Source organism: Podarcis liolepis (assembly GCF_965112155.1).
Source record: "Podarcis liolepis genome assembly, chromosome: 16".
In the NCBI taxonomy this organism is placed as follows: domain Eukaryota; kingdom Metazoa; phylum Chordata; class Lepidosauria; order Squamata; family Lacertidae; genus Podarcis; species Podarcis liolepis.
Genome location: NC_139567.1, coordinates 31,831,698 through 31,850,922, shown reverse-complemented (window position 1 = coordinate 31,850,922; position 19,225 = coordinate 31,831,698). Strand labels below are relative to the sequence as shown.

Here is a 19,225-nt window from a genome sequence, read left to right as displayed (position 1 = left end):
AGGGGGGAATCAATATAATGATGATGATGATGATGATGATGATAACTGTTTAAAAACGGGCGTTTGCTGAGCTCTGGCTACTGCATTTTGGACCAAGTCGCCTTCCAGGGCAGCCCCACAGAGAACGCGTCACAGACAAATCTTTTGGAAAGATCAAGCGTGCTGCAGAAGCCCAGCCAGTCTCAGACATCTTTCATCTCCTTAGGTAGATTTACGCTTAGGTTCTTATGCAATTAAAAAACCCCAAAACAACCCAGGCATTTCAGTGGGGGTGGGCTGGGGAGGCAAATCTGATCAGGCACCTAGCATCCAGGGAGGGTTTTGTACTCATTCGCACGGTGCGTAGTTAAACTATGGAACTCTCTCCCACTGGAGGCAGCGATGACCACCAACTTGGATGGCTTTACAGGAGGACCGGACAAAGTCATGGAACAGAAGGCTATTGATGGCGACTAGCCGTAACAGAAAGGGACGCGGGTGGCGCTGTGGGTTAAACCACAGAGCCTAGGACTTGCCAATCAGAAGGTCGGCGGTTAGAATCCCCGCGACGGGGTGAGCTCCTGTCACTCAGTCCCTGCTCCTCCCAACCTAGCAGTTTGAAAGCACCTCAAAGTGCAAGTAGATAAATAGGTACCACTCTGGCGGGAAGGTAAACGGCGTTTCCGTGCGCTGCTCTGGTTCGCCAGAAGCGGCTTAGTCCTGCTGGCCACATGACCCGGAAGCTGTACGCCGGCTCCCTCGGCCAATAAAGCGAGATGAGCGCTGCAACCCCAGAGTTGGTCACGACTGGATCTAATGGTCAGGGGTCCCTTTACCTTTACCTTTACCTAGCCATGACAGCTCTGCTCTGCCTTTGTGGTTGGAGGCAGCAATGCTTCTGAATAACGCTTGCTGGAAACTACAGGAGGATGGAGGGTTCGTGTGCTCTGAGAAGAGGATGCTGGAGTGAGTGGGCCATTGGCCTGAGACAGAAAGAGAGAGGAGGAGGAGGGGGAAATATAGCCAGGGCAAACAGGTCTCCCTGCCCAGGTGCTGCTTTTTATCTCTGACGTTTGGCCTCTGTGCGAAAAGGGCCCCTTTGTTTTTCCTTCCCAATTGACTTAAGAGGCCCGGCCGAGTATTTATTGGGTGATTCAGCCTGGCTTCCACAGCTTTCATGGCCCATTAACTCTGAGTTACGGGCCAGCCAAAGGAGCTGGACGCTGCTCTCTGCTCGCAACCAGAGGCCCCCTCTCTCCGACTGCCAGGCCTCAAGAGTCAGTGGGTCGATAGCTCAATGATTTATAGCATCGGGTGAAACATCCTGGAGAGGCGGGGAGAAGAGGAGATGGGGGGGGGGCGCTTCCCTTTGTTTCCTTTGTGCTCTCGGAGCAGCTAAAGCACCCAGCAGCTCGGCAGGAGCTTTGCCAACCCCCTCAAAAAGAAACAGGATTCTGGCCATGCCCGTTGCTGCACTGAGCAGCCTTGCATAAGCCCAGCCCCACAATCCTGTCTATATTGCAGGCCAGGCTCTCTATTAGGGGAGGAGGAAGGGGAGGTCAATGAAACAGCCACTGCTTTGCACGCAGAAGCTCCCAGGTTCCGTTGCCAGGTATTATTCTCATTACCATTATCAGCATTATCATTTTATTCTGAGCTTTTTTCCTTGCCTCGTGCCTCCTTCCCTGAGCCCGGGAAGCTTCTGCCCGGCTTAGGGAGGGAGGAGAGATGCTCTGGCAGGTGTCTCAGAGCCCTCACTTGTGTGTTAAGTACCGGCACCTCCCCCCCCCCCCGAAAAAAGCACTGATTTTATTATTATTTATAGGTATTTAGGTAAGGCAGGGGAAAGCTTCTGCCAGTCAGTGTAGACAATACAGAGCTAGATGGACCAGTGGTGTGTTTCAGGGCTGACCCACACTTACTTTGCCCTGTGCTTTACAGGCAGAGGTCGAATTTGTTCTGTTCTGGTGCTCTCCCTGGGAAAATCCATGTTTTACTGCTGAATCGAAGCAAATGGAAATATGTAGAAAACTCAATTGCCATTGAGGTTTTCCCAGGGAAAGTGCCGGGATAGAAAACAAACAAAACCCAATGGAAATCCCAGATTTGCACCTAGAAACACAACATGGAAGGAGGAGCAGGTGAGCCCTCAGCATAAGGCAGCTTACTGTGTTCCAGCTTCACACCCCTATGGGGTGAAATCAGCAAAGCTGAGGACATTGAAATCCCAAGTCCTCATATAGCAGATAGACTGCTCCTGCTCAGAAGCTCTCATGCAGCTATCAGTTCCGCCAGAAATGTTATGGTGTGGGTGCCAAAGGGGTTCCAGGGAGGGTAGTAAGTCAGTGTAAACGTTGCACTTCTAGGGACGTCTAGGTAAAGCTAAAGGGACCCCTGACTGTTAGGTCCAGTCTTGGACAACTCTGGGGTTGCGACGCTCATCTTGCTTTATTGGCCGAGGGAGCCGGCGTACAGCTTCTGGGTCATGTGGCCAGCATGACCAAGCCACTTCTGGCAAACCAGAGCAGCGCACGGAAACGCTGTTTACCTTCCTGCTGGAGCAGTACCTATTTATCTACTTGCACTTCATGCTTTCGAACTGCTAGGTTGGCAGGAGCAGGGACCGAGCAGCGGGAGCTCACCCCATCGCAGGGATTCGAACCGCCGACATTCTGATCGGCAAGTCCTAGGCTCTGTGGTTTAACCCATAGCGCCACCCGCGTCCTGGCAACTGCAATAGATTCCTGTTATTTCGTTCAAGAGCAGGGCTGGTGTATCCCTACTGAAGCTGGACCGCTGTTATCTGGATTTCACTTCCACTTCCCGTCAGTGAATGCACTTTCCTGTGTTAGGCTGTAGACACAGGGCCCATGAGAAGCTGCAATAACAGGGTCACCCACCCACTTGCGCCCACCCACAAGTAAATGTGCCTTTGGGTAATGCTTAGAGCCTGATCCTACGTGATGCTGAGCATTCCTTCTCATTTCTCGCCCCTTGGCAGCACCCTGGGGTTCCCCCCATGCAGGCAGAAGCTTGGGTAATGAGGCCATCAATAATTCTCCTTCATCTGCCTTCAAGGGATGCAAAGCATCCCGTTGGGAAGATATCGTGGTGACTCAGCTACGCTCAGTAGGGTATGTGGGCATGTTAGGCTGGGAGGTGAGCAGAGCCGGAGCCAGAAAGGTGGTGTTAGTACGGAAGTGCAATTTTTGCACACCTCTGAAATTTCACGACGTTTCAGAATCCACACCTTTGCCTTCTAGAATGTGCCCAGGGGAAAAACCGGTTGCTCCCGAGAGCTCAGATGTGGCAGCTCATGTGTGGATTCACTTAACAGGCTCAGCTCCAAATCTAAAAGCCCCCTAGTTTGCTGCCCAAAATGAATGTTGCTGGGTATTTTTGATGATGCAAATGCAGATGCATTTGTTGAAAGAATTGGCTTTATATATAATCTTGGTAGCTTAATTAGTAATTGCAACTCAGTGGAAAACAGCCCCAAATCTTACACTGCATGCTTGGTTCCACTCACTCTGTAATATACCTGCAATGGAGAAAATTATGCCTCATTTCACCCTTGACACTGGCTTTTGACACCTGAAGTGTATAATTTTAGGACCCACCTTGTTTTTATGATTGCCAATTATTTCGAACTGTTTTAAATGCTGTGTTTTAATGTGTAACACACCCTGGGACCTCAATGTGAAGGGAGGGTTAATCGTCATCATCATCATCACCTGACATGTTGACAAAGGACTGGAAGCTCAAGACATTTTTTTATATCCTTTGTGACATATACAGAAAAGGCACCATTTTCAAGACAACCTTAGTCACACGCCTGGCAAATCTGGAACTACACTTGACAATCAAATGAGACAAATATTCATTCTTTATGTGAAGATAACTTTTATTCCTGCTTTTCATGTTCATTGACTTGGACTTTGTCACTTAACCCATAAGTAATTGTACTTTATGTGCCCATTTTAGGGTTTGCTTTTTCGTCTTTTAATTTTCTCTCTGTTTTATATGCAGGTAGGTAGTTGTGTTGGTCTGCCGTAGTCAAAACAAAACAAAAAAATTCCTTCCAGTAGCACCTTAGAGACCAACTAAGTTTGTTATTGGTATGAGCTTTCGTGTGCATGCACACTTCTTCAGATACGCTGAAACAGAAGTCACCAGACCCTTACATATAGTGAGAGGGTGGGGAGGGGTATTACTCAGAAGGGTGGTGGGAATGGGTGATTGGCTGATAGGTGTGGTAAACCTGTTGACGACTGTCAATGACTGCAATTGGTGTTGCAGGAAAAAGCAAGGGGTGAGATGGCTAAAAACAGCTTTATCGTGTATAATGAGATAAGAATCCAATGTCTCTATTCAGACCAGACCTTATACGCAGTATGTTATCAAAGGATATAAAAGATCTTTACAAAGAGGAGGAAGAAGGAGGAAGTAAGCTGCCTAGTTCAAATATTGATCCAGCTGAGTGACCTCATATCCCCAAATGAACAGACCCAGGGCCTCAGATCATCATTAGAGGCTTTTTCTCTGTGTGCCTCTTCCAAAGGAAGCGGGTAGTCAGGGTCTTTTCTAGTGGTGACCCCTCGGCCACAGAATGCTTCTCTCCTAGAAGGCTTGCTTGGTGCCAATATTGCCCGCTTTTAGGCACCAGGCAAAGACATCCTCATTCTCCTATGCTTTTGGATTTTCACTTGCAGTATCGGGAAATTGATTTAACGTCTGATGTTTTACAATTTTCATATGTAAGGTCCTCTTTACGCATGCTCAGAGGCATCCATCTCTTCATTTGCCTCCGGTGCAGGCCTGGCCTCTTTCTGTTCACAGGAGTGATACTCTGGCTTTGCAGCTGAAGACAATAATGCTTTGAATACCAATTGCTGGGAATCGCAGGTGGGAAGAGCGCCATTGCACTCACGTCCTGCCTGTGGGTTTCCCACGGGCATCTGGCTGGCCACTGCGAGAACAGAATGCTAGACTAGATGAGCCTCCTTTGGCCTGATCCAGCCTTCATACGTTCTGCCTTGGACCCACCCAAAGGATGCCCCACTTTTCCTCCTGCTTGTTGGAGCGGAGGAACAAACTGATCTGAAAAGGGGCAGCTTCCATTCATTCTCCTCTCAGGCAAAAGCCCTGTGTGGGCTCAGCTTGGCATCCGAGGGCTCTTGAATATTTCATGGTCTCCAGACGTGCTCCGCCGTTCAATAATTGAGCAGTTCACCTTGAGTGTCGGCGCTCAGGTAGTGCGGAAGAGACAGCCAGCTCCTTCCCCCACACACAAACACGGCTACCTGTTTTGCCTTGTTTGCTGTTACATTGGGTAGTTTCCCCACCCCCAACTCTTTCTCGGGAGGAGCACTGCATCACTGCAACGCACAAAGCCCAGCTCTTCATTTCTGCGTAAATTTCCAACGTGCGATGCAAAGAATCAGAGGAAGCCGCTTCAGACCATTGCAGCCTACCCAACTCAGGATTGTACCGACAGGAATGATATGATAGGGACGTGGGTGGCGCTGTGGGTTAAACCACAGAGCCTAGGACTTGCTGATCAGAAGGTCGGCGGTTCGAATCCCCGCGATGCGGTGAGCTCCCGCTGCTCAGTCCCAGCTCCTGCCAACCTAGCAGTTCGAAAGCACATCAAAGTGCAAGTAGATAAATAGGTAGTGCTCCGGCAGGAAGGTAAACGGTGTTTCCGTGCACTGCTCTGGTTGTCAGAAGCGGCTTAGTCCTGCTGGCCACATGACCCGGAAGCTGCATGCCGGCTCCCTTGGCCAATAAAGCGAGATGAGCGCTGCAACCCCAGAGTCGGCCACAACTGGACCTCATTTTCAGGGGTCCCTTTACCTTTACCTTATGATATGATTTGATAACCATATTCAAATATCTAAAGGGCTGTCACAAGGAAGATGGAGCGAGCTTGTTTTCTGGAGCATAGGACTCAAACCACTGGCTTGAAGTTACAAGAAAGGAGGTTTTGAGTAAACATCAAGAAGTGCTTTCTGACAGCTGATTGACAGTGGAATGCATTCCCTTGTGAGCTGGTGGGCTCTTCTTCCTTTAAAGCAGAGGTTGGGTGGCCATCTGTCATGGAGGCTTTAGCTGAGATTCCTGCCTTGCAGGGGGTTGGACTAGATGACCCCTGGGGTCCCTTCCAACTCTACAGTTCTATGATTCTATTATTCTGTTTTATGGTTTCAGGTAGGAGAAATCCCCAGTCCTACCTGGAGATGCCAGGGACTGAATCGAAGACCTTCTGTCTGCAAAGCAGATGCTACAGTCCTTCCTTAATGTAAACACCTGGAGCACAGGAACATAAGACATTGCCTTATACAGAGTCAGACCATGGACCCATCTCACTCAGTATTGTCCACACGGACTGGCAGCGCCTCTCTAGGGTTTCAGTCAGGGGGCATTCCCAGCCCTACCTAATAATAATAATAATAATAATAATAATAATAATAATAATAATTTATTTATTATTTATTATTTATACCCCACCCATCCGGCTGGGTTTCCCCAGCCACTCTGGGTGGCTTCCAACAAAGTATTAAAATACAGTGATCTGTTAAATATTAAAAGCTTCCCTAAACAGGGCTGCCTTCAGATATCTTCTAATAGTCTGGTAGTCGTTGTTCTCTTTGACATCTGGTGGGAGGGCGTTCCACAGAGCGGGTGGATACGGAGGAATGAGAAGAGCCAAAGGCCGCCAATTCCAGCACTGACCCACAAGATACCTATGGGGAGCCTGCAGGTGGAATATGAGCATAACAACTCTCTCTTGCGCATGATCCCCAGCATCCTGCCTCTGATGATGGAGGGAGGACACAGCCATCCTGGCTTATAGCCACTGATAGCCTTCCCTATCAACTTGCCCAAGCCTCTTCCAGAAGCCACCCAAGCTGGTTTCTGCTGCATCCAAAGGGATGGAAGGATCCAGGGAAATCAGCCGGGTAGCGTTCCGCCTTACCTGTCTCCTGGCACACATTGCCCATGGGGATGGCAAAGGCGGTTTGTGTTCCAAAACCAGCCTGGAACAGATTCAGATCTGGGGCTCACGTGTTACCTGAGCACAGAGTTGCATCATTTTCCCTGTCTCCAAAAGCACACACTCTCTGAGCCACAACAGAGGTTGGAATCAATCTCGGGGGGGGGGGGGGAGATGAAGTCTGTGTCATCTTGCACATCTGGTCAGATCTTGCGCTGATGTTTTCAAACAGACTCTCCTGTGTTTCTGCTATTGGTTTGCACAGGGAATTGGAAGTCCTAGATCCGACCAGCAAAGCTAGCAGTATAGCATATATGCTGATATGGATTTGTAAGATCACAAGAAGCTCCCTGCCAGATGCAGGGCTGGACTAAAGCTTTTTGAGGCAAAGGATAAGATGCCCCCTCCCAACTCAATTCCTGTGTACAGGAGCTGACTGGACTAGCAGGTGGATATTATTTCAACACTGGTAGGATATAGGTGGACCAACAGGTTGATTTCAATTTCTCCCTTTTCACTTCAGTTTGCTAATTTTTCAGATCAGGTTTTTATTTATTTTTTCTTTTTAAAAAAGTCCTCATCAGCCTTTAAGATTAATTTCTGCTAATGCACACACACTTGACTTTTATTTTGCCTAATATGGTTTTTTTTCCATTTCCCCCTAATATAACAATGATAATTTGTTGTATTTATTATTGCTACATAAAATGTCTCAAAGAGGCTTACAGTTATAAAAGCATACAAAGCGCTAAATTTAAAATACATAAAAAAAGAGATAACAACATTTTCAACTAAAAGTGCTCATCCTGCAACAATATTTAGAAGGACCAACACTTCCCTGTCCTCTCCCTGGAGCCTCACTTCTTGCAGTGAGGGAACCGCTAAAAGGCCCTCGGAGCTGGACCTCAGTGTCTGGGATGAATGATGGGGGTGGAGACACTCCTTCAGGTATATGGGCCCTTCCCTGTTCGACCCCCTCCCCAGCACCTGAAATTCTCAGATAGACTGCCATTAAATATGGCAGCTCCATTTAGTTCTCATGGTTAGCAGCTGTCGACAGTTCTAGCCTCAATGCATTTGTCTGCTCTCATCCGGGCTGGCAATTACGGTGACAAAGTGGCAGGGAGAGAGACGCGTTTGCCATGGCACACGGCTTGAATGAGTAAAGGCTTTTTGTGCTGGTCCACCAGCTTCCTGGCGCCCGCCCCCCTTTCCCATCTCTCTGAAGTCCCACGACATGAAAACAGTCTGTGGCTTCGAGATGCTTCAGGACGGTTGTCAGATGAAAGGGAGCCGGCAAGGCGAGTGGCAGAGAGAGAAAGCAGGAACCAACAGACTCGTTAAATCATTGCCTTTTGAAATATACATCAAAATTCAACAGCGGAAAGTAAAATTCAAAGGAAGGCAGATACAAAGGAACAGACGCACTGTCAGTCCCTGAGCAGCAGAGAGTCTGGGGGTATCAAGAAGGCCTGGGCTTTTAGAAGCTGGTGCGGTTCGCAATATGAGTTATGAGCCCGGAAGACCTGCATTCGAATCTTACCACGACAACAGATGCGCTAGATTACCCTAATCAAGGCACGGAAGCAAGGTGGAAAGCTGGATACACAGAAATCTGCTTGCTCTGTGCTGGATCCAAAGCTGTGACTAATGGAGAAGCAGGAAGGTTGGGGAGTTAATACCGTGAGCCCCTCCATTCAGTGCTCAGGTTGTATATCTGTATAAATAAAACCATGCATCCTAAAGACACCACAGTCTCCGCTGACCTTCGTTCCGAGGAAACTGAACCTGGGCAGATGCCTGAAACCTCTGGAGTCTCTCGCCACTCAGAGATTGGGGTGGCATGTGACACTCGCAGTGCCACTGATTGTGGGGGTCAGGCAGTGTGTGTGGCGCTGGGAACTACCATTTCAGAATTTGCCATGTTGCCACAGGTAACCAAATCAATCTTTCTGCGTATATTTTTGAAACAACAGTCCTTCCAGCTGCTGCAGTTTTAAGGGGGACACTGAATGGGGGGGGAGGGCTATAAAAGCCAACCCCAAAGTTTTGTATAACAATTTTGTGGCGTGTCCACCGGGAGGGTCCCTACGCCCCAGCAAGAGCCACAAAGGAAGTAATTCCTTTCTTTGTTTCCGATTCAGGGTTGTTTCCTTCCTGCCCTCAAAAAACCCCAAAGCCTCCCTCTGCAAAATAAACAAACAACTAATGAGAAGCAAGGGGGCCATCTGCTGTCTCCAGCATGGCCCAATCCCTCTGACGCCCAGCCCGCCGCCAAGACCATGCCATGAATAATGCTCCACTGCAAATATTTGTCTTCTCCAGCAGGCTCTCCCATCCAAAGGGAGGCTGCTTGTTTTTCATTTTCACAGAGCTCTCAGTGGGGGGAGGAGGCCTGTTTCTTATGGGGCTCTGTCTGGGGCTGGATTAATCATTACGGGAAGGGAGGGATGGTGCAGGATTAGGATTGTTTAGAGCTTCCTTTTGTGCCAAGGAGGCCCCTGCCACAGTATGTCCTTCAAGCTGTCCAGAGCTATTGGGTGTGTGGGACAATCGTCCCAGGTATTTGGGGGTGTCCATGAAAGAGCAGGGCAAAAATTCTTCAAATAAATACAGAAGGTCCATACAGAAAATAAAATACGTATTTTAGGAAACCTCTCAACTGGCCCTTCTAGTCCAGCACCCTCTTCTCACAGGGCTAACAGGGTAGTGGCTTTTCCACTAAACACAAGGACCCCGCAAGGAGTTGGGAGCGAAAGGGAATAGAAAGCTGCCATTTATCTGGGACCAACAAGGTCCTGTTATTTTATTGCTGGATTTCCAGTTATATTTAAAAATAAACCACAAGGGAGGCAGGAAGGGACTTTTGGACAATGGTTGACTCCGTAGGAGGTCCAGACCGGATGGGTTTCCCTTCGGGAAGCTTGCCTTTGGTTTATAAAAAGTCCCCAGAAAAATTCTTGTGTGCCATATTTCACCTGACTGGAATGGAACCAAGGCCTCCACACAAGGTGTAGCAAAGAGTTATTTGCTCTGATTTCAAAGCGAATCAAGCTGGATTTGCATGCAGATTAGGACTCAGCTCTTTGGAAGAGTATTCAAGTCTCCAAATATTGCAAGGTAGATTTGTTTTTTAAAACACACACACACACACACACACACACACACACACACACATTTTACAAACATGCATATTTTAGGGGGAAATCCAAGGACAAGTGTAAAAACGTGCATTTTAACAGGGGAAATATTTATTTTCAGAAGAATAATCTCCACAGGATAACCTTCCTGAATATTAGTTGATTTGATGGCACAACTTTACAGTACTTTAATGCAATGTGTATAATACATTATTTTAGGCATTTTAGAAGAATTTATTAAAATGCGTACAATAAAAATGCCTTTTTTTTTTTTAATCCGCAAAAATAATGGGACGGGTCCGACCCGTGATTAAGGGCACACAAAACAGACCTAGATCCATCCATTCCTAGCTTCTTCCTCGGTGGATCCTGTCACTGTGGAGGAAGTGAAACTGACCAGCCCAACCCACCAGAGATCACTGCTACAGTCAGAGTCTGAGTCACAGACCAGCTGGGTGAGCTGGGACCAGCTGCTTCTCTTTGTCAGAAAGAAGGATCTTACGTCACGCTATCGCTGTCGCCTTCTGCTATCCAACCCCCCAGCACGGAACAGGATCAAAACAGAACCACCTGGGGACTTGAGCTTCCATTGCTAGGGAGCAGACCGTCATCCATTTTGACCCTCTGATGACCCCACTTTCTTGGCTGCCCTCTCAGGGACGAAATTCACCATCAAATAGGATCGCACCCTGCAGTAAATGTAAGCCATACAAGGCTATGGCCCATCTAGCTTGAATGGTGGGTTGGCAAGCACTTCAAATGCATTCGGGGAGCGATTCGAGAATGATCAAAATGGCAGATGGTCCAGTCCTTGGGGGACCATATTGTCTCAGACGTGCATGTTTTACCAGCAATCAAACCGTACCTTATTCCCATGATTACACACACACACACACACACACACAGAGGGAGGGGACTAATTTAAGCATGCAAAATTTAAGCACCATTACCACTTCAGACTACAGCCGAGGATGTTGTGTTCTCTGGACACAATCCTCTATCTGGCTCGGAGGGACAGGAGACATTACCACTCGGGGTGACGAGAGGGGAGGGGAGCTGGTACAAATTACTGGGACTTGGTGGTCTGGAAGGGGACTCAGGACCCGACTATCTTGAGTATGTTTTACAGGCATCTCGCCACTTATGTGTGGTCGTGTATACGTGGTCGCCTGGAAATCAATCAATCAATCAATCAATCAATTCAAATCTGGAAATGGCAGGAGACAGCTGGAAAGTCCTTGTGGCTCATGAGACTCTCCCCAGAGCCCTAAGAGGATGCCAGTGAGCCAAAAGTCCAGAAATAAAGGTTTAAAAGGCTTTTTTAAAAAAAGAACCTGTGGGTTCCAAAATGGCGCACAGAGTTTTTACAGCTGCTGCAGTATCTCACTCAGCAGCTGTTGGACGGAAAGCTGTACTGCTTGGTTGCACTGTTGCCTGCCCTTTCTGGTTATCTGGAGGCAAAAGTGCAGTATAAAATAAAAATGTGTGTCCAGTGCCTCTTAAATCGCCCTAGTTCCCCTCTCTGATGAGGCTCCCCACTTAAGTGCATTTCGCTGATGTGCCCAGGTGCCCAGAATGTAACCCCGGCTTAAGTTGGGAGTCGCCTATCTATAATTCTTAACAAAATATGCACTTCATATTTAATACATGTACAGCTCTGAACAGCAGCTTGCGAACTTGTGCCATGAGACGAACATTTCTGAGTATTTCCAGCTCCTGCACATTGACAGTATGACAGCTCAGCCTCAACTTGTTATACACAATCACGTTTGTAGGTTGTGCGATACACATAATACTACTGTGGTTAGTTCGGCGACGATCATGCTGGTGCTTAGATTATTGTTATTAGTCATTGGATTGCAATATTGTCAACAGGTGCAAATATTATCATATTGGATTACTTGGACTACTGCAATGCGCTCTACGTGGGGCTACCTTTGAAGGTGACTCGGAAACTACAGCTAATCCAGAATGCGGCAGCTAGACTGGTGACTGGGGGCGGCCGCCGAGACCACATAACACCGGTCTTGAAAGACCTACATTGGCTCCCAGTACGTTTCCGAGCACAATTCAAAGTGCTGGTGTTGACCTTTAAAGCCCTAAACGGCTTCGGCCCAGTATACCTGAAGGAGCGTCTCCACCCCCATCATTCTGCCCGGACACTGAGGTCCAGCGCCGAGGGCCTTCTGGCGGTTCCCTCATTGCGAGAAGCGAAGCTACAGGGAACCAGGCAGAGGGCCTTTTCGGTGGTGGCGCCCGCCCTGTGGAATGCCCTCCCATCGGATGTCAAGGTGATGGACAACTACCTGACATTCAGAAGACATCTTAAGGCGGCCCTATTCAGGGAAGCTTTTAATGTATGATATTTTAGTGTTTTTTGGTTTCTGTGGAAGCCGCCCAGAGTGGCTGGGGAAACCCAGCCAGATGGGCGGGGTACAAATAATAAATTATTATTATTATTATTATTATTATTATTGTTATTATTATTATTCCTTATTAACAAAACTAAGACTGTTATGTTTATTTTTATCTTGTGTAAATATTTTTAACCAGTTGGCCCTTGTTGAGAGGCCCCCCAAAAATGTTTACTGGGGCCTGAACTTGCTCACACGGCATCAAACTCACCATCCAGGCCAGAAGATGTTGCCCTATCAGGACTCTTCCAACTGAGAAGACATTTCTCCAATTCATCACCTCCGTACGGCAGAAACTAGCCATTACAGAACAGGGCAAAAGAGCAGTCAACTCCTCAGAGCAGGTGGGGTGAATAAGATGTTCAGGCCGGCTTGCCCTCAAAAGGCCTCAGCATGTCACTGGGGCAGTTACAAGTCCCCTGCCAGTCCCAGCAAGCACAGGCTTCCGAGAACCCTCTGGGGTCTGGTCCTTGCCAGCTGGCCTGGTGTCCACTTGGCCTCCCCTGGAACTGCAAGCCAGAAGGAGGCAGAGGCTGGTGGTTTTATACTCCCTCCTCTGTAGCCCATATTCAGAACGGAGGCACGTCCTGACTCTAGCAAAACAATTCCAATCGTCTCAGAGCTGTGCATTGAATGTGTGCAAGTGTGGGTTCAGATGCACATCTCACAACACTGGTGTTGACGGCGATAATTAGAATGATATGCTTTTGTGCTGCTGTTTTACCGGTCTTGGGTTGTATTTTTGCTTTGAGGATATTGTTTGCTTTTATATTAGAGGTTTTCAAAATGTTAAGAGGTTTACAAATGTTCTAAACTAAGTCAATAAATAGAATTGGAATAATAATAATAATAATAATAATAATAATAATAATAATAATAGCCAGCAGTAACATAATAGTTAGAGTGCTGGACAAGGACCTGGTAGAGACCAGGGTTCAAATCCACATTCAGCCATGAAGCTCACTGGGTGACCTTGGGCCCGGCATTCACTCTTAGCCTAGCCTACCTCACAGGGCTGTTAGGAGGATAAAATGAGGAGAACTATACATGCCACTTTGAGCTCCATGGAGGAAAGATGGGATATAAATGTAGTGGTAGTAGTAGTAGCAGCAGCAGCAGTAAATGCATAGTAAATGAATGCTGAGCTCACCCTTGCTCCTCCATCATCTCCTGCAACTCCATGCATTTCAGCTCCACCCGCCGCTTCCTCTCGTGGTCCAGGATCTCCCGGTGAGCCTTCTTCACCAAACCGGCCTCCACCAGCCTCACCTCGTCCTCTGGCTTGTGCCATGTGCCCGAGGCCCCCGCCTGGGGGAAGCCATTGGAGGCCTCCTGTGGAGAAGGCATCCTGGCACCGTTGTTGTAGAGAGCCATGAATGCCGGGTGTCTATTTGGGGGTGGGCCCTTCTGTAGACCCTGTTGAGATGGAGGAAAGGGAGGAAGAAAAAAACATGCTTATTTCTGCATCCTAAAACACAGCAGCAGCTAAGCGAAAGGCCAGTTGCTCTCTTACTCAGAGGCTGTGGGAGCGCAGCATGCTAGGGACCAGCGAAGTTTCTCAGGAGGCTCGCTTTTCCCTCCTCCCTCCTCCTCCTTTTTTCTTGTGTGACTTGTCCCTTTTTTTAACAATTGTGAGCCAGTGGGCAGGGGAGTGACTTAGGATTGCTTTTCATAAGCCGCTCTGAGAGCCTTTTTGACTAAAAGGAGAGGTACAGGTGATGTGAATAAATAAACAGGGAAACATCTGGAGAAGAAGGGTGTGTGATATGAGGAGTCCCAAGGGCCAGACAGAAAAACCTAGAGGACCACATGTGGCACTTGGGCCTGAAGTTCCTCATTCCTGCCTTTCACAAGCCCATTCAGCCCAGAGCATAAAATAACCCAACTTCACCACTGAGGAGCCTGAGGTTCTACTGAAGCCCCATTGAGGCCTGAGATCCACCAAGGCTCCATTGAGGCCTGAAGTTCCATTGAGGCTCCACCAAAACCTGACGGTCCTCTGAGGGCTCCATTGAGACCCAAAGCTCCACCAAGGCTCCACTCAAACTTGAGGCTCCATTGAGGCCTGAAGTTCCATTGAGGCTCCACCAAAGCCTGAGGGTCCTCTGAGGGCTCCATTGAGACCTGAGGCTCCACTGAGGTTCTACTGAAACTTGAGGCTCCATTGAGGCTCCACCAAAGCCTTAGGGTCCACTGAGGCTCAATTGAGACCTGAGGCTCCACTGAGGTTCTACTGGGTCCTGAGGCTGCTAGTCCCCATCCTTTCACCACTGGCTCAGACTCTTATTCTGCAGCCAGACTGTAGTGGCTGGATTGGCAGCATGTCTCCCACCGCAGTGGCCAGCCACGGCAATGCTGATTAAAGGACTTGAGCAATTGGAGCAGCTCCTAATCAGAGGAAAATTAGGCTGGGGTGTGTGTGTTTTCTCTCCCCAGTTCCCGAACCTTGATCAGGATTCCTGTCCAGATATCAGAATATTTAATGCCAGTCCTGGCTTGAAAGTGCAAACAGCTGGGATACCCTGGGGGAGTTTGCCCTGGCGTTTGATGAGCCTCTTATTAGGGGCAGCGTAATTGCTTGTATCTTCCTCACGCATGGCACACACACACACACACACACACACACACACACACACACACACACACACCACTCTGGACTCTGCAGAAGACAAGTTGCCTCATTTTCCTCCTCTTCTGCTTTTGCACAATCAAGATGCTAATTTGCCAGCTCCATCTTCCTGCGTGCAAAAGTATTGGCGGCAGCACTGGGGTGCGGGAGAGAGCGAGCGAGAGCGGGAGAAGAGAAATGCCCAATAAATAAGCGTATGCACCGGAGGGACTGGCGGCTTTGAACGCGACGAAAAACACCAATTAGGCGGGAAAGGAGTGACCCAAACAGTGTGTGGCTTGCGAGGGAAAGAGGATCTGAGAATATAACTACCACCACCCCGGTTCTATTTTTAATCTGGAACATTGCTCCATAGTCCCCCCCCCCCCACTTCCCTGAAGATCAGTAGCTTTTGACAGGGTCGGCTTTGGCAAGAGGAAGGAAGGGCTTAGCTCAGGGATAGAGCATCTGCTTTGCAAGGCATCTCCAGGTAAGGCTAGGAGAAAAGGCTGCCTGACATCCTGGGGAGCCGATCCTGATCAGTGTGGACGATACTGAGATAAATGATTCCGTTGAACATAGGAAGAGCCCTGCTGGATCAGACCAATGACCCATCTCTTCCTGTTCTCACAGCGGCCAAACAGGTGCAGGAGTGGACTTTGGCCTTCCAAATTCCAGCAGAACCAAAATCCAGCACCTTCCGTTCTGTGCGTGCACTACGTCATGGGTCAGCAAACTAAGGCCCATGGGCCGGATCAGGCCCAATTGCCTTCTGGATCCGGCCCGTAAACAGTCTAGGAATCGCCACGTGGATCTCACATTCTTTCCCTCTCTCACACACGGCACAGCCACCACCACCTCCTCCCTCCCTCCCTCCTCCTGGCTTCTCCCTGCCCTGCCTAGAGGAGGAAGGGGGCTGGGAGTTGTTGGTGCCAGCAGCAGCAGTGCTCGAGCGGCCGCCATTTTAAGCAGCCCTTCTCTCTGAAGCCCTTTCACACGCCTCTCATCATCCTGCCGCTTCTGCTGCCAGCCCCGGCCGCTCGCAAGACACAGGTAAGCAGCTACCGGGGCTCATGGTGCTCTTGCATCATTTATTTATTTTTTCAAAATATAGTCTGCCCCCCCCCAAGGTCTGAGGGACAGTGGACCAGTCCCCTGCTGAAAAAGTTTGCTGAAACCAGAGGCCTTCCTTTTGGGCATTGTCGGCCAAATGGTGCCAAAGAAGGACCGAACTTTTTTTATGTATGCGACAACAGCAGCAAGAATACTCATCGCAAAGCATTGGAAGACTCAAGATTTGCCCACACTGGAAGAATGGCAGATGCAACTGATAGACTACATGGAATTGGCAGAAATGACTGGCAGAATCCGAGATCTGGGAGAAAAGACAGTGGAAGAGGACTGGAAAAAATTCAAGGACTATTTGCAAAAGCATTGTAAATTGTATGAATGCTGGAATGATGCAGGATATAAAGACAACATGGCATTAGTAACCTAGCGGAAAAGAGTACGAAAATAACTGAACTTATGAACAAAGATGAAATTTGAATAATGTTATGCCAAGCTTAAATACTTAAATATTTGATAACAAAGGGTAAAGCAGGAGGCATAACAGTTGGAATGTATAATTTAAAACAAATTTTTGAGAGAAGGTGAAGTATTGCTGAACATGATTTTCTAAATAGGAACACAGAAAAGGGAGATGTGAGGGAGTCATGAAAGAGGGTTATGGAAACAATACTTAAGAAATTGAACCATTTTCTTTTTTATGTTTTTTTTTAATGTCTTTTTTTGCTTATTTTTTTTGTATGCTTTGTATGTTTTTCTTGTTTGGTTTTTTTTGGATTGCGAATGTGAATTTTGTTGTATTGTTCAAATTTTTTAAAACTTTTAATAAATATCTTATAAAAAGAAAAGAAAAAGTTTGCTGACCCCTGCACTACGTCATAGTTGTGGCACCCTGCAGCACCCCCTCGGCTCAACGCCCAGTGTTGGGGAACCAGCCACGCTGCCCTAAATCTGCCAGATGCTGCAAAGGGAAACCCACCAGCAGGATTTGAGCACAAGCACATTCTCCCCTCCTGCAGTTTCTAGCAATGGGTATTCCAAAGCATCGCTGCCTTTGACTGTGGAGGCAGAGCTTAGCTATCATGGCTAGTAGCCATCAGCTGCCCTCTCCTCCAGGAATTTGTCCAGTCCTCTTTTAAAGGCATCCAAGTTGGTTGACCTCATTGTCTCCTGGAGGGGTGAGTTCCATAGTTCAACTAGTGTATGTGCTGCACACAGAAGTCCTTTCTTTTGTTTGTCCCCTGAATCTTCTGACCTTCACTGGATGTCCTCGAGTTGGTCTGACAGTGTAAAGAAAGGTCCTATTTTCAGACGAGCGGTTTATTCTGTTTCCGTACCTGTGAGTGCCTGCATCATGTTTGCATTTTCACACAACTTAAAAGCCAGTTCCAGGAATATGTAGCAGAATATAGCCCAGGTTTAGCGTTCATTTCCATGCTACTCACAAACGGATTGTTTCTGGAAGGAGTGATGTGGAAACGAGCGCTAAACTTGTGCCATATTCTGCTATATTACTGGAAGTCACTTTACGTGTGGATCCAGAATTGGCCTCCACAGTCACTTACGGACTCATTGTTAAAACCGTGTTTAGGGAAGACAATCTTACACGGCTATGAGTGGTTGCCAAAGAAGAATGCAGAAATAAACAGGTAGGGAATCGCCGGGGAGATGGAATAAACTGCTGTGTGAATGCAGCTGGGCGAAGAGACTGTGCAGGCAAAGTTCTAAGCCCCAACCAGGAAGCCTTTATAACTGGACTGTTCTGCTAAGGCAAATGCAGAACTACTCTACTAATAGTCTCCGGGTTTGCCTGGTCCCCTGCAGGTGGCAGCGGGAGGGCTGGAATCTCAAGGTGAGGGAGAGTCCCTTTAATAAAAATTTTTAAAAATATTTTTTTAAAAAGAAATATTGACTATTTTCACATAACAAATTACGGTATTTCATCAATTGTATTTCTCCCCTCCCATCTCCCCCACATACCCCCCCCAACAACTTCCCTCGGTTTCTCTTTCTGATTTATTAACACATATTATTCTCTGCATGTTCTAAAAATGTAAAAATCTCTAAGTTATCCGTCTATTATATTAACAAATAAATTTGTGTCTGTTTATTCAAAACCTGCCAAGGAATCCAATTCATTTTGTTGTTTCTTTAAGTACTTTGTAAAAGGTTCCCATTATTCTTTGAAGTCACAGTTGTCCTTATTGCGCAGTTTGTACGTCAATTTTGCCAATTCCGCATAGTCCGTCAATTTCTCTTGCCACTGTTCTTTTGTTGGGGTTAATACTTTTAAAAAATATTAATAAGGAAGCTGCAAGCTTCAGCCTGGCAGGTGCTGGTTGCAAATTACAGCATAGACACACTGAGCTGTCCTGGTCTCCTCTGCTCCCTCCTCCCAATTAACCTCCATCGCCAGGATCCACCCCTGTGACATGACTCAGCAAAGTTGGCCCATGAATGAGGCGGCCCGTTAGGAATAACTTTCTGAGGGTTAGGAGTGTTTAACGAGAGGTTGGATGGGTGGCCATCTGTCAGGGCTTCTGTAGCTGGGATTCCTGCATTCCTCGGGGTCCCTTCCAACTCTTCAATTCTATGGGATATTTGGAGTAGCCTGGACCATAAAGAAGGCTGATCGCCGAAGAATTGATGCTTTTGAATTATGGTGCTGGAAGAGACTCTTGAGAGTCCCATGGACTGCAAGAAGATCAAACCTATCCATTCTGAAGGAAATCAGCCCTGAGTGCTCACTGGAAGGACAGATCCTGAAGCTGAGGCTCCAATACTTTGGGCCACCTCATGAGAAGAGAATACTCCCTGGAAAAGACCCTGATGTTGGGAAAGATGGAGGGCACAAGGAGAAGGGGACGATAGAGGAAGAGATAGTTGGGCAGTGTTCTCGAAGCTACCAGCATGAGTTTGACCAAACTGCAGGAGGCAGTGGAAGACAGGAGTGCCTGGCGTGCTCTGGTTCATGGGATCTCGAAGAGTTGGACATGACTAAACGACTAAACAACAACAA

General features: G+C 47.7%; 1 protein-coding gene across 4 annotated transcripts in view; it reads right to left on the bottom strand.

Annotated features, from left to right (window-relative positions):
- SRRM3 (serine/arginine repetitive matrix 3) overlaps positions 1–19,225 on the bottom strand; it is a 110,463-nt gene that overhangs the window by 42,766 nt on the left and 48,472 nt on the right. For all 4 annotated transcript variants that reach the window (XM_083479296.1, XM_083479297.1, XM_083479298.1 and 1 more), the window contains exon 3: positions 13,681–13,946. In XM_083479296.1, coding sequence (XP_083335422.1) covers positions 13,681–13,904 — 224 coding nt within the window. In that variant the 5' untranslated portion in view covers positions 13,905–13,946. The remainder of the gene's footprint in view (positions 1–13,680; positions 13,947–19,225) is intronic.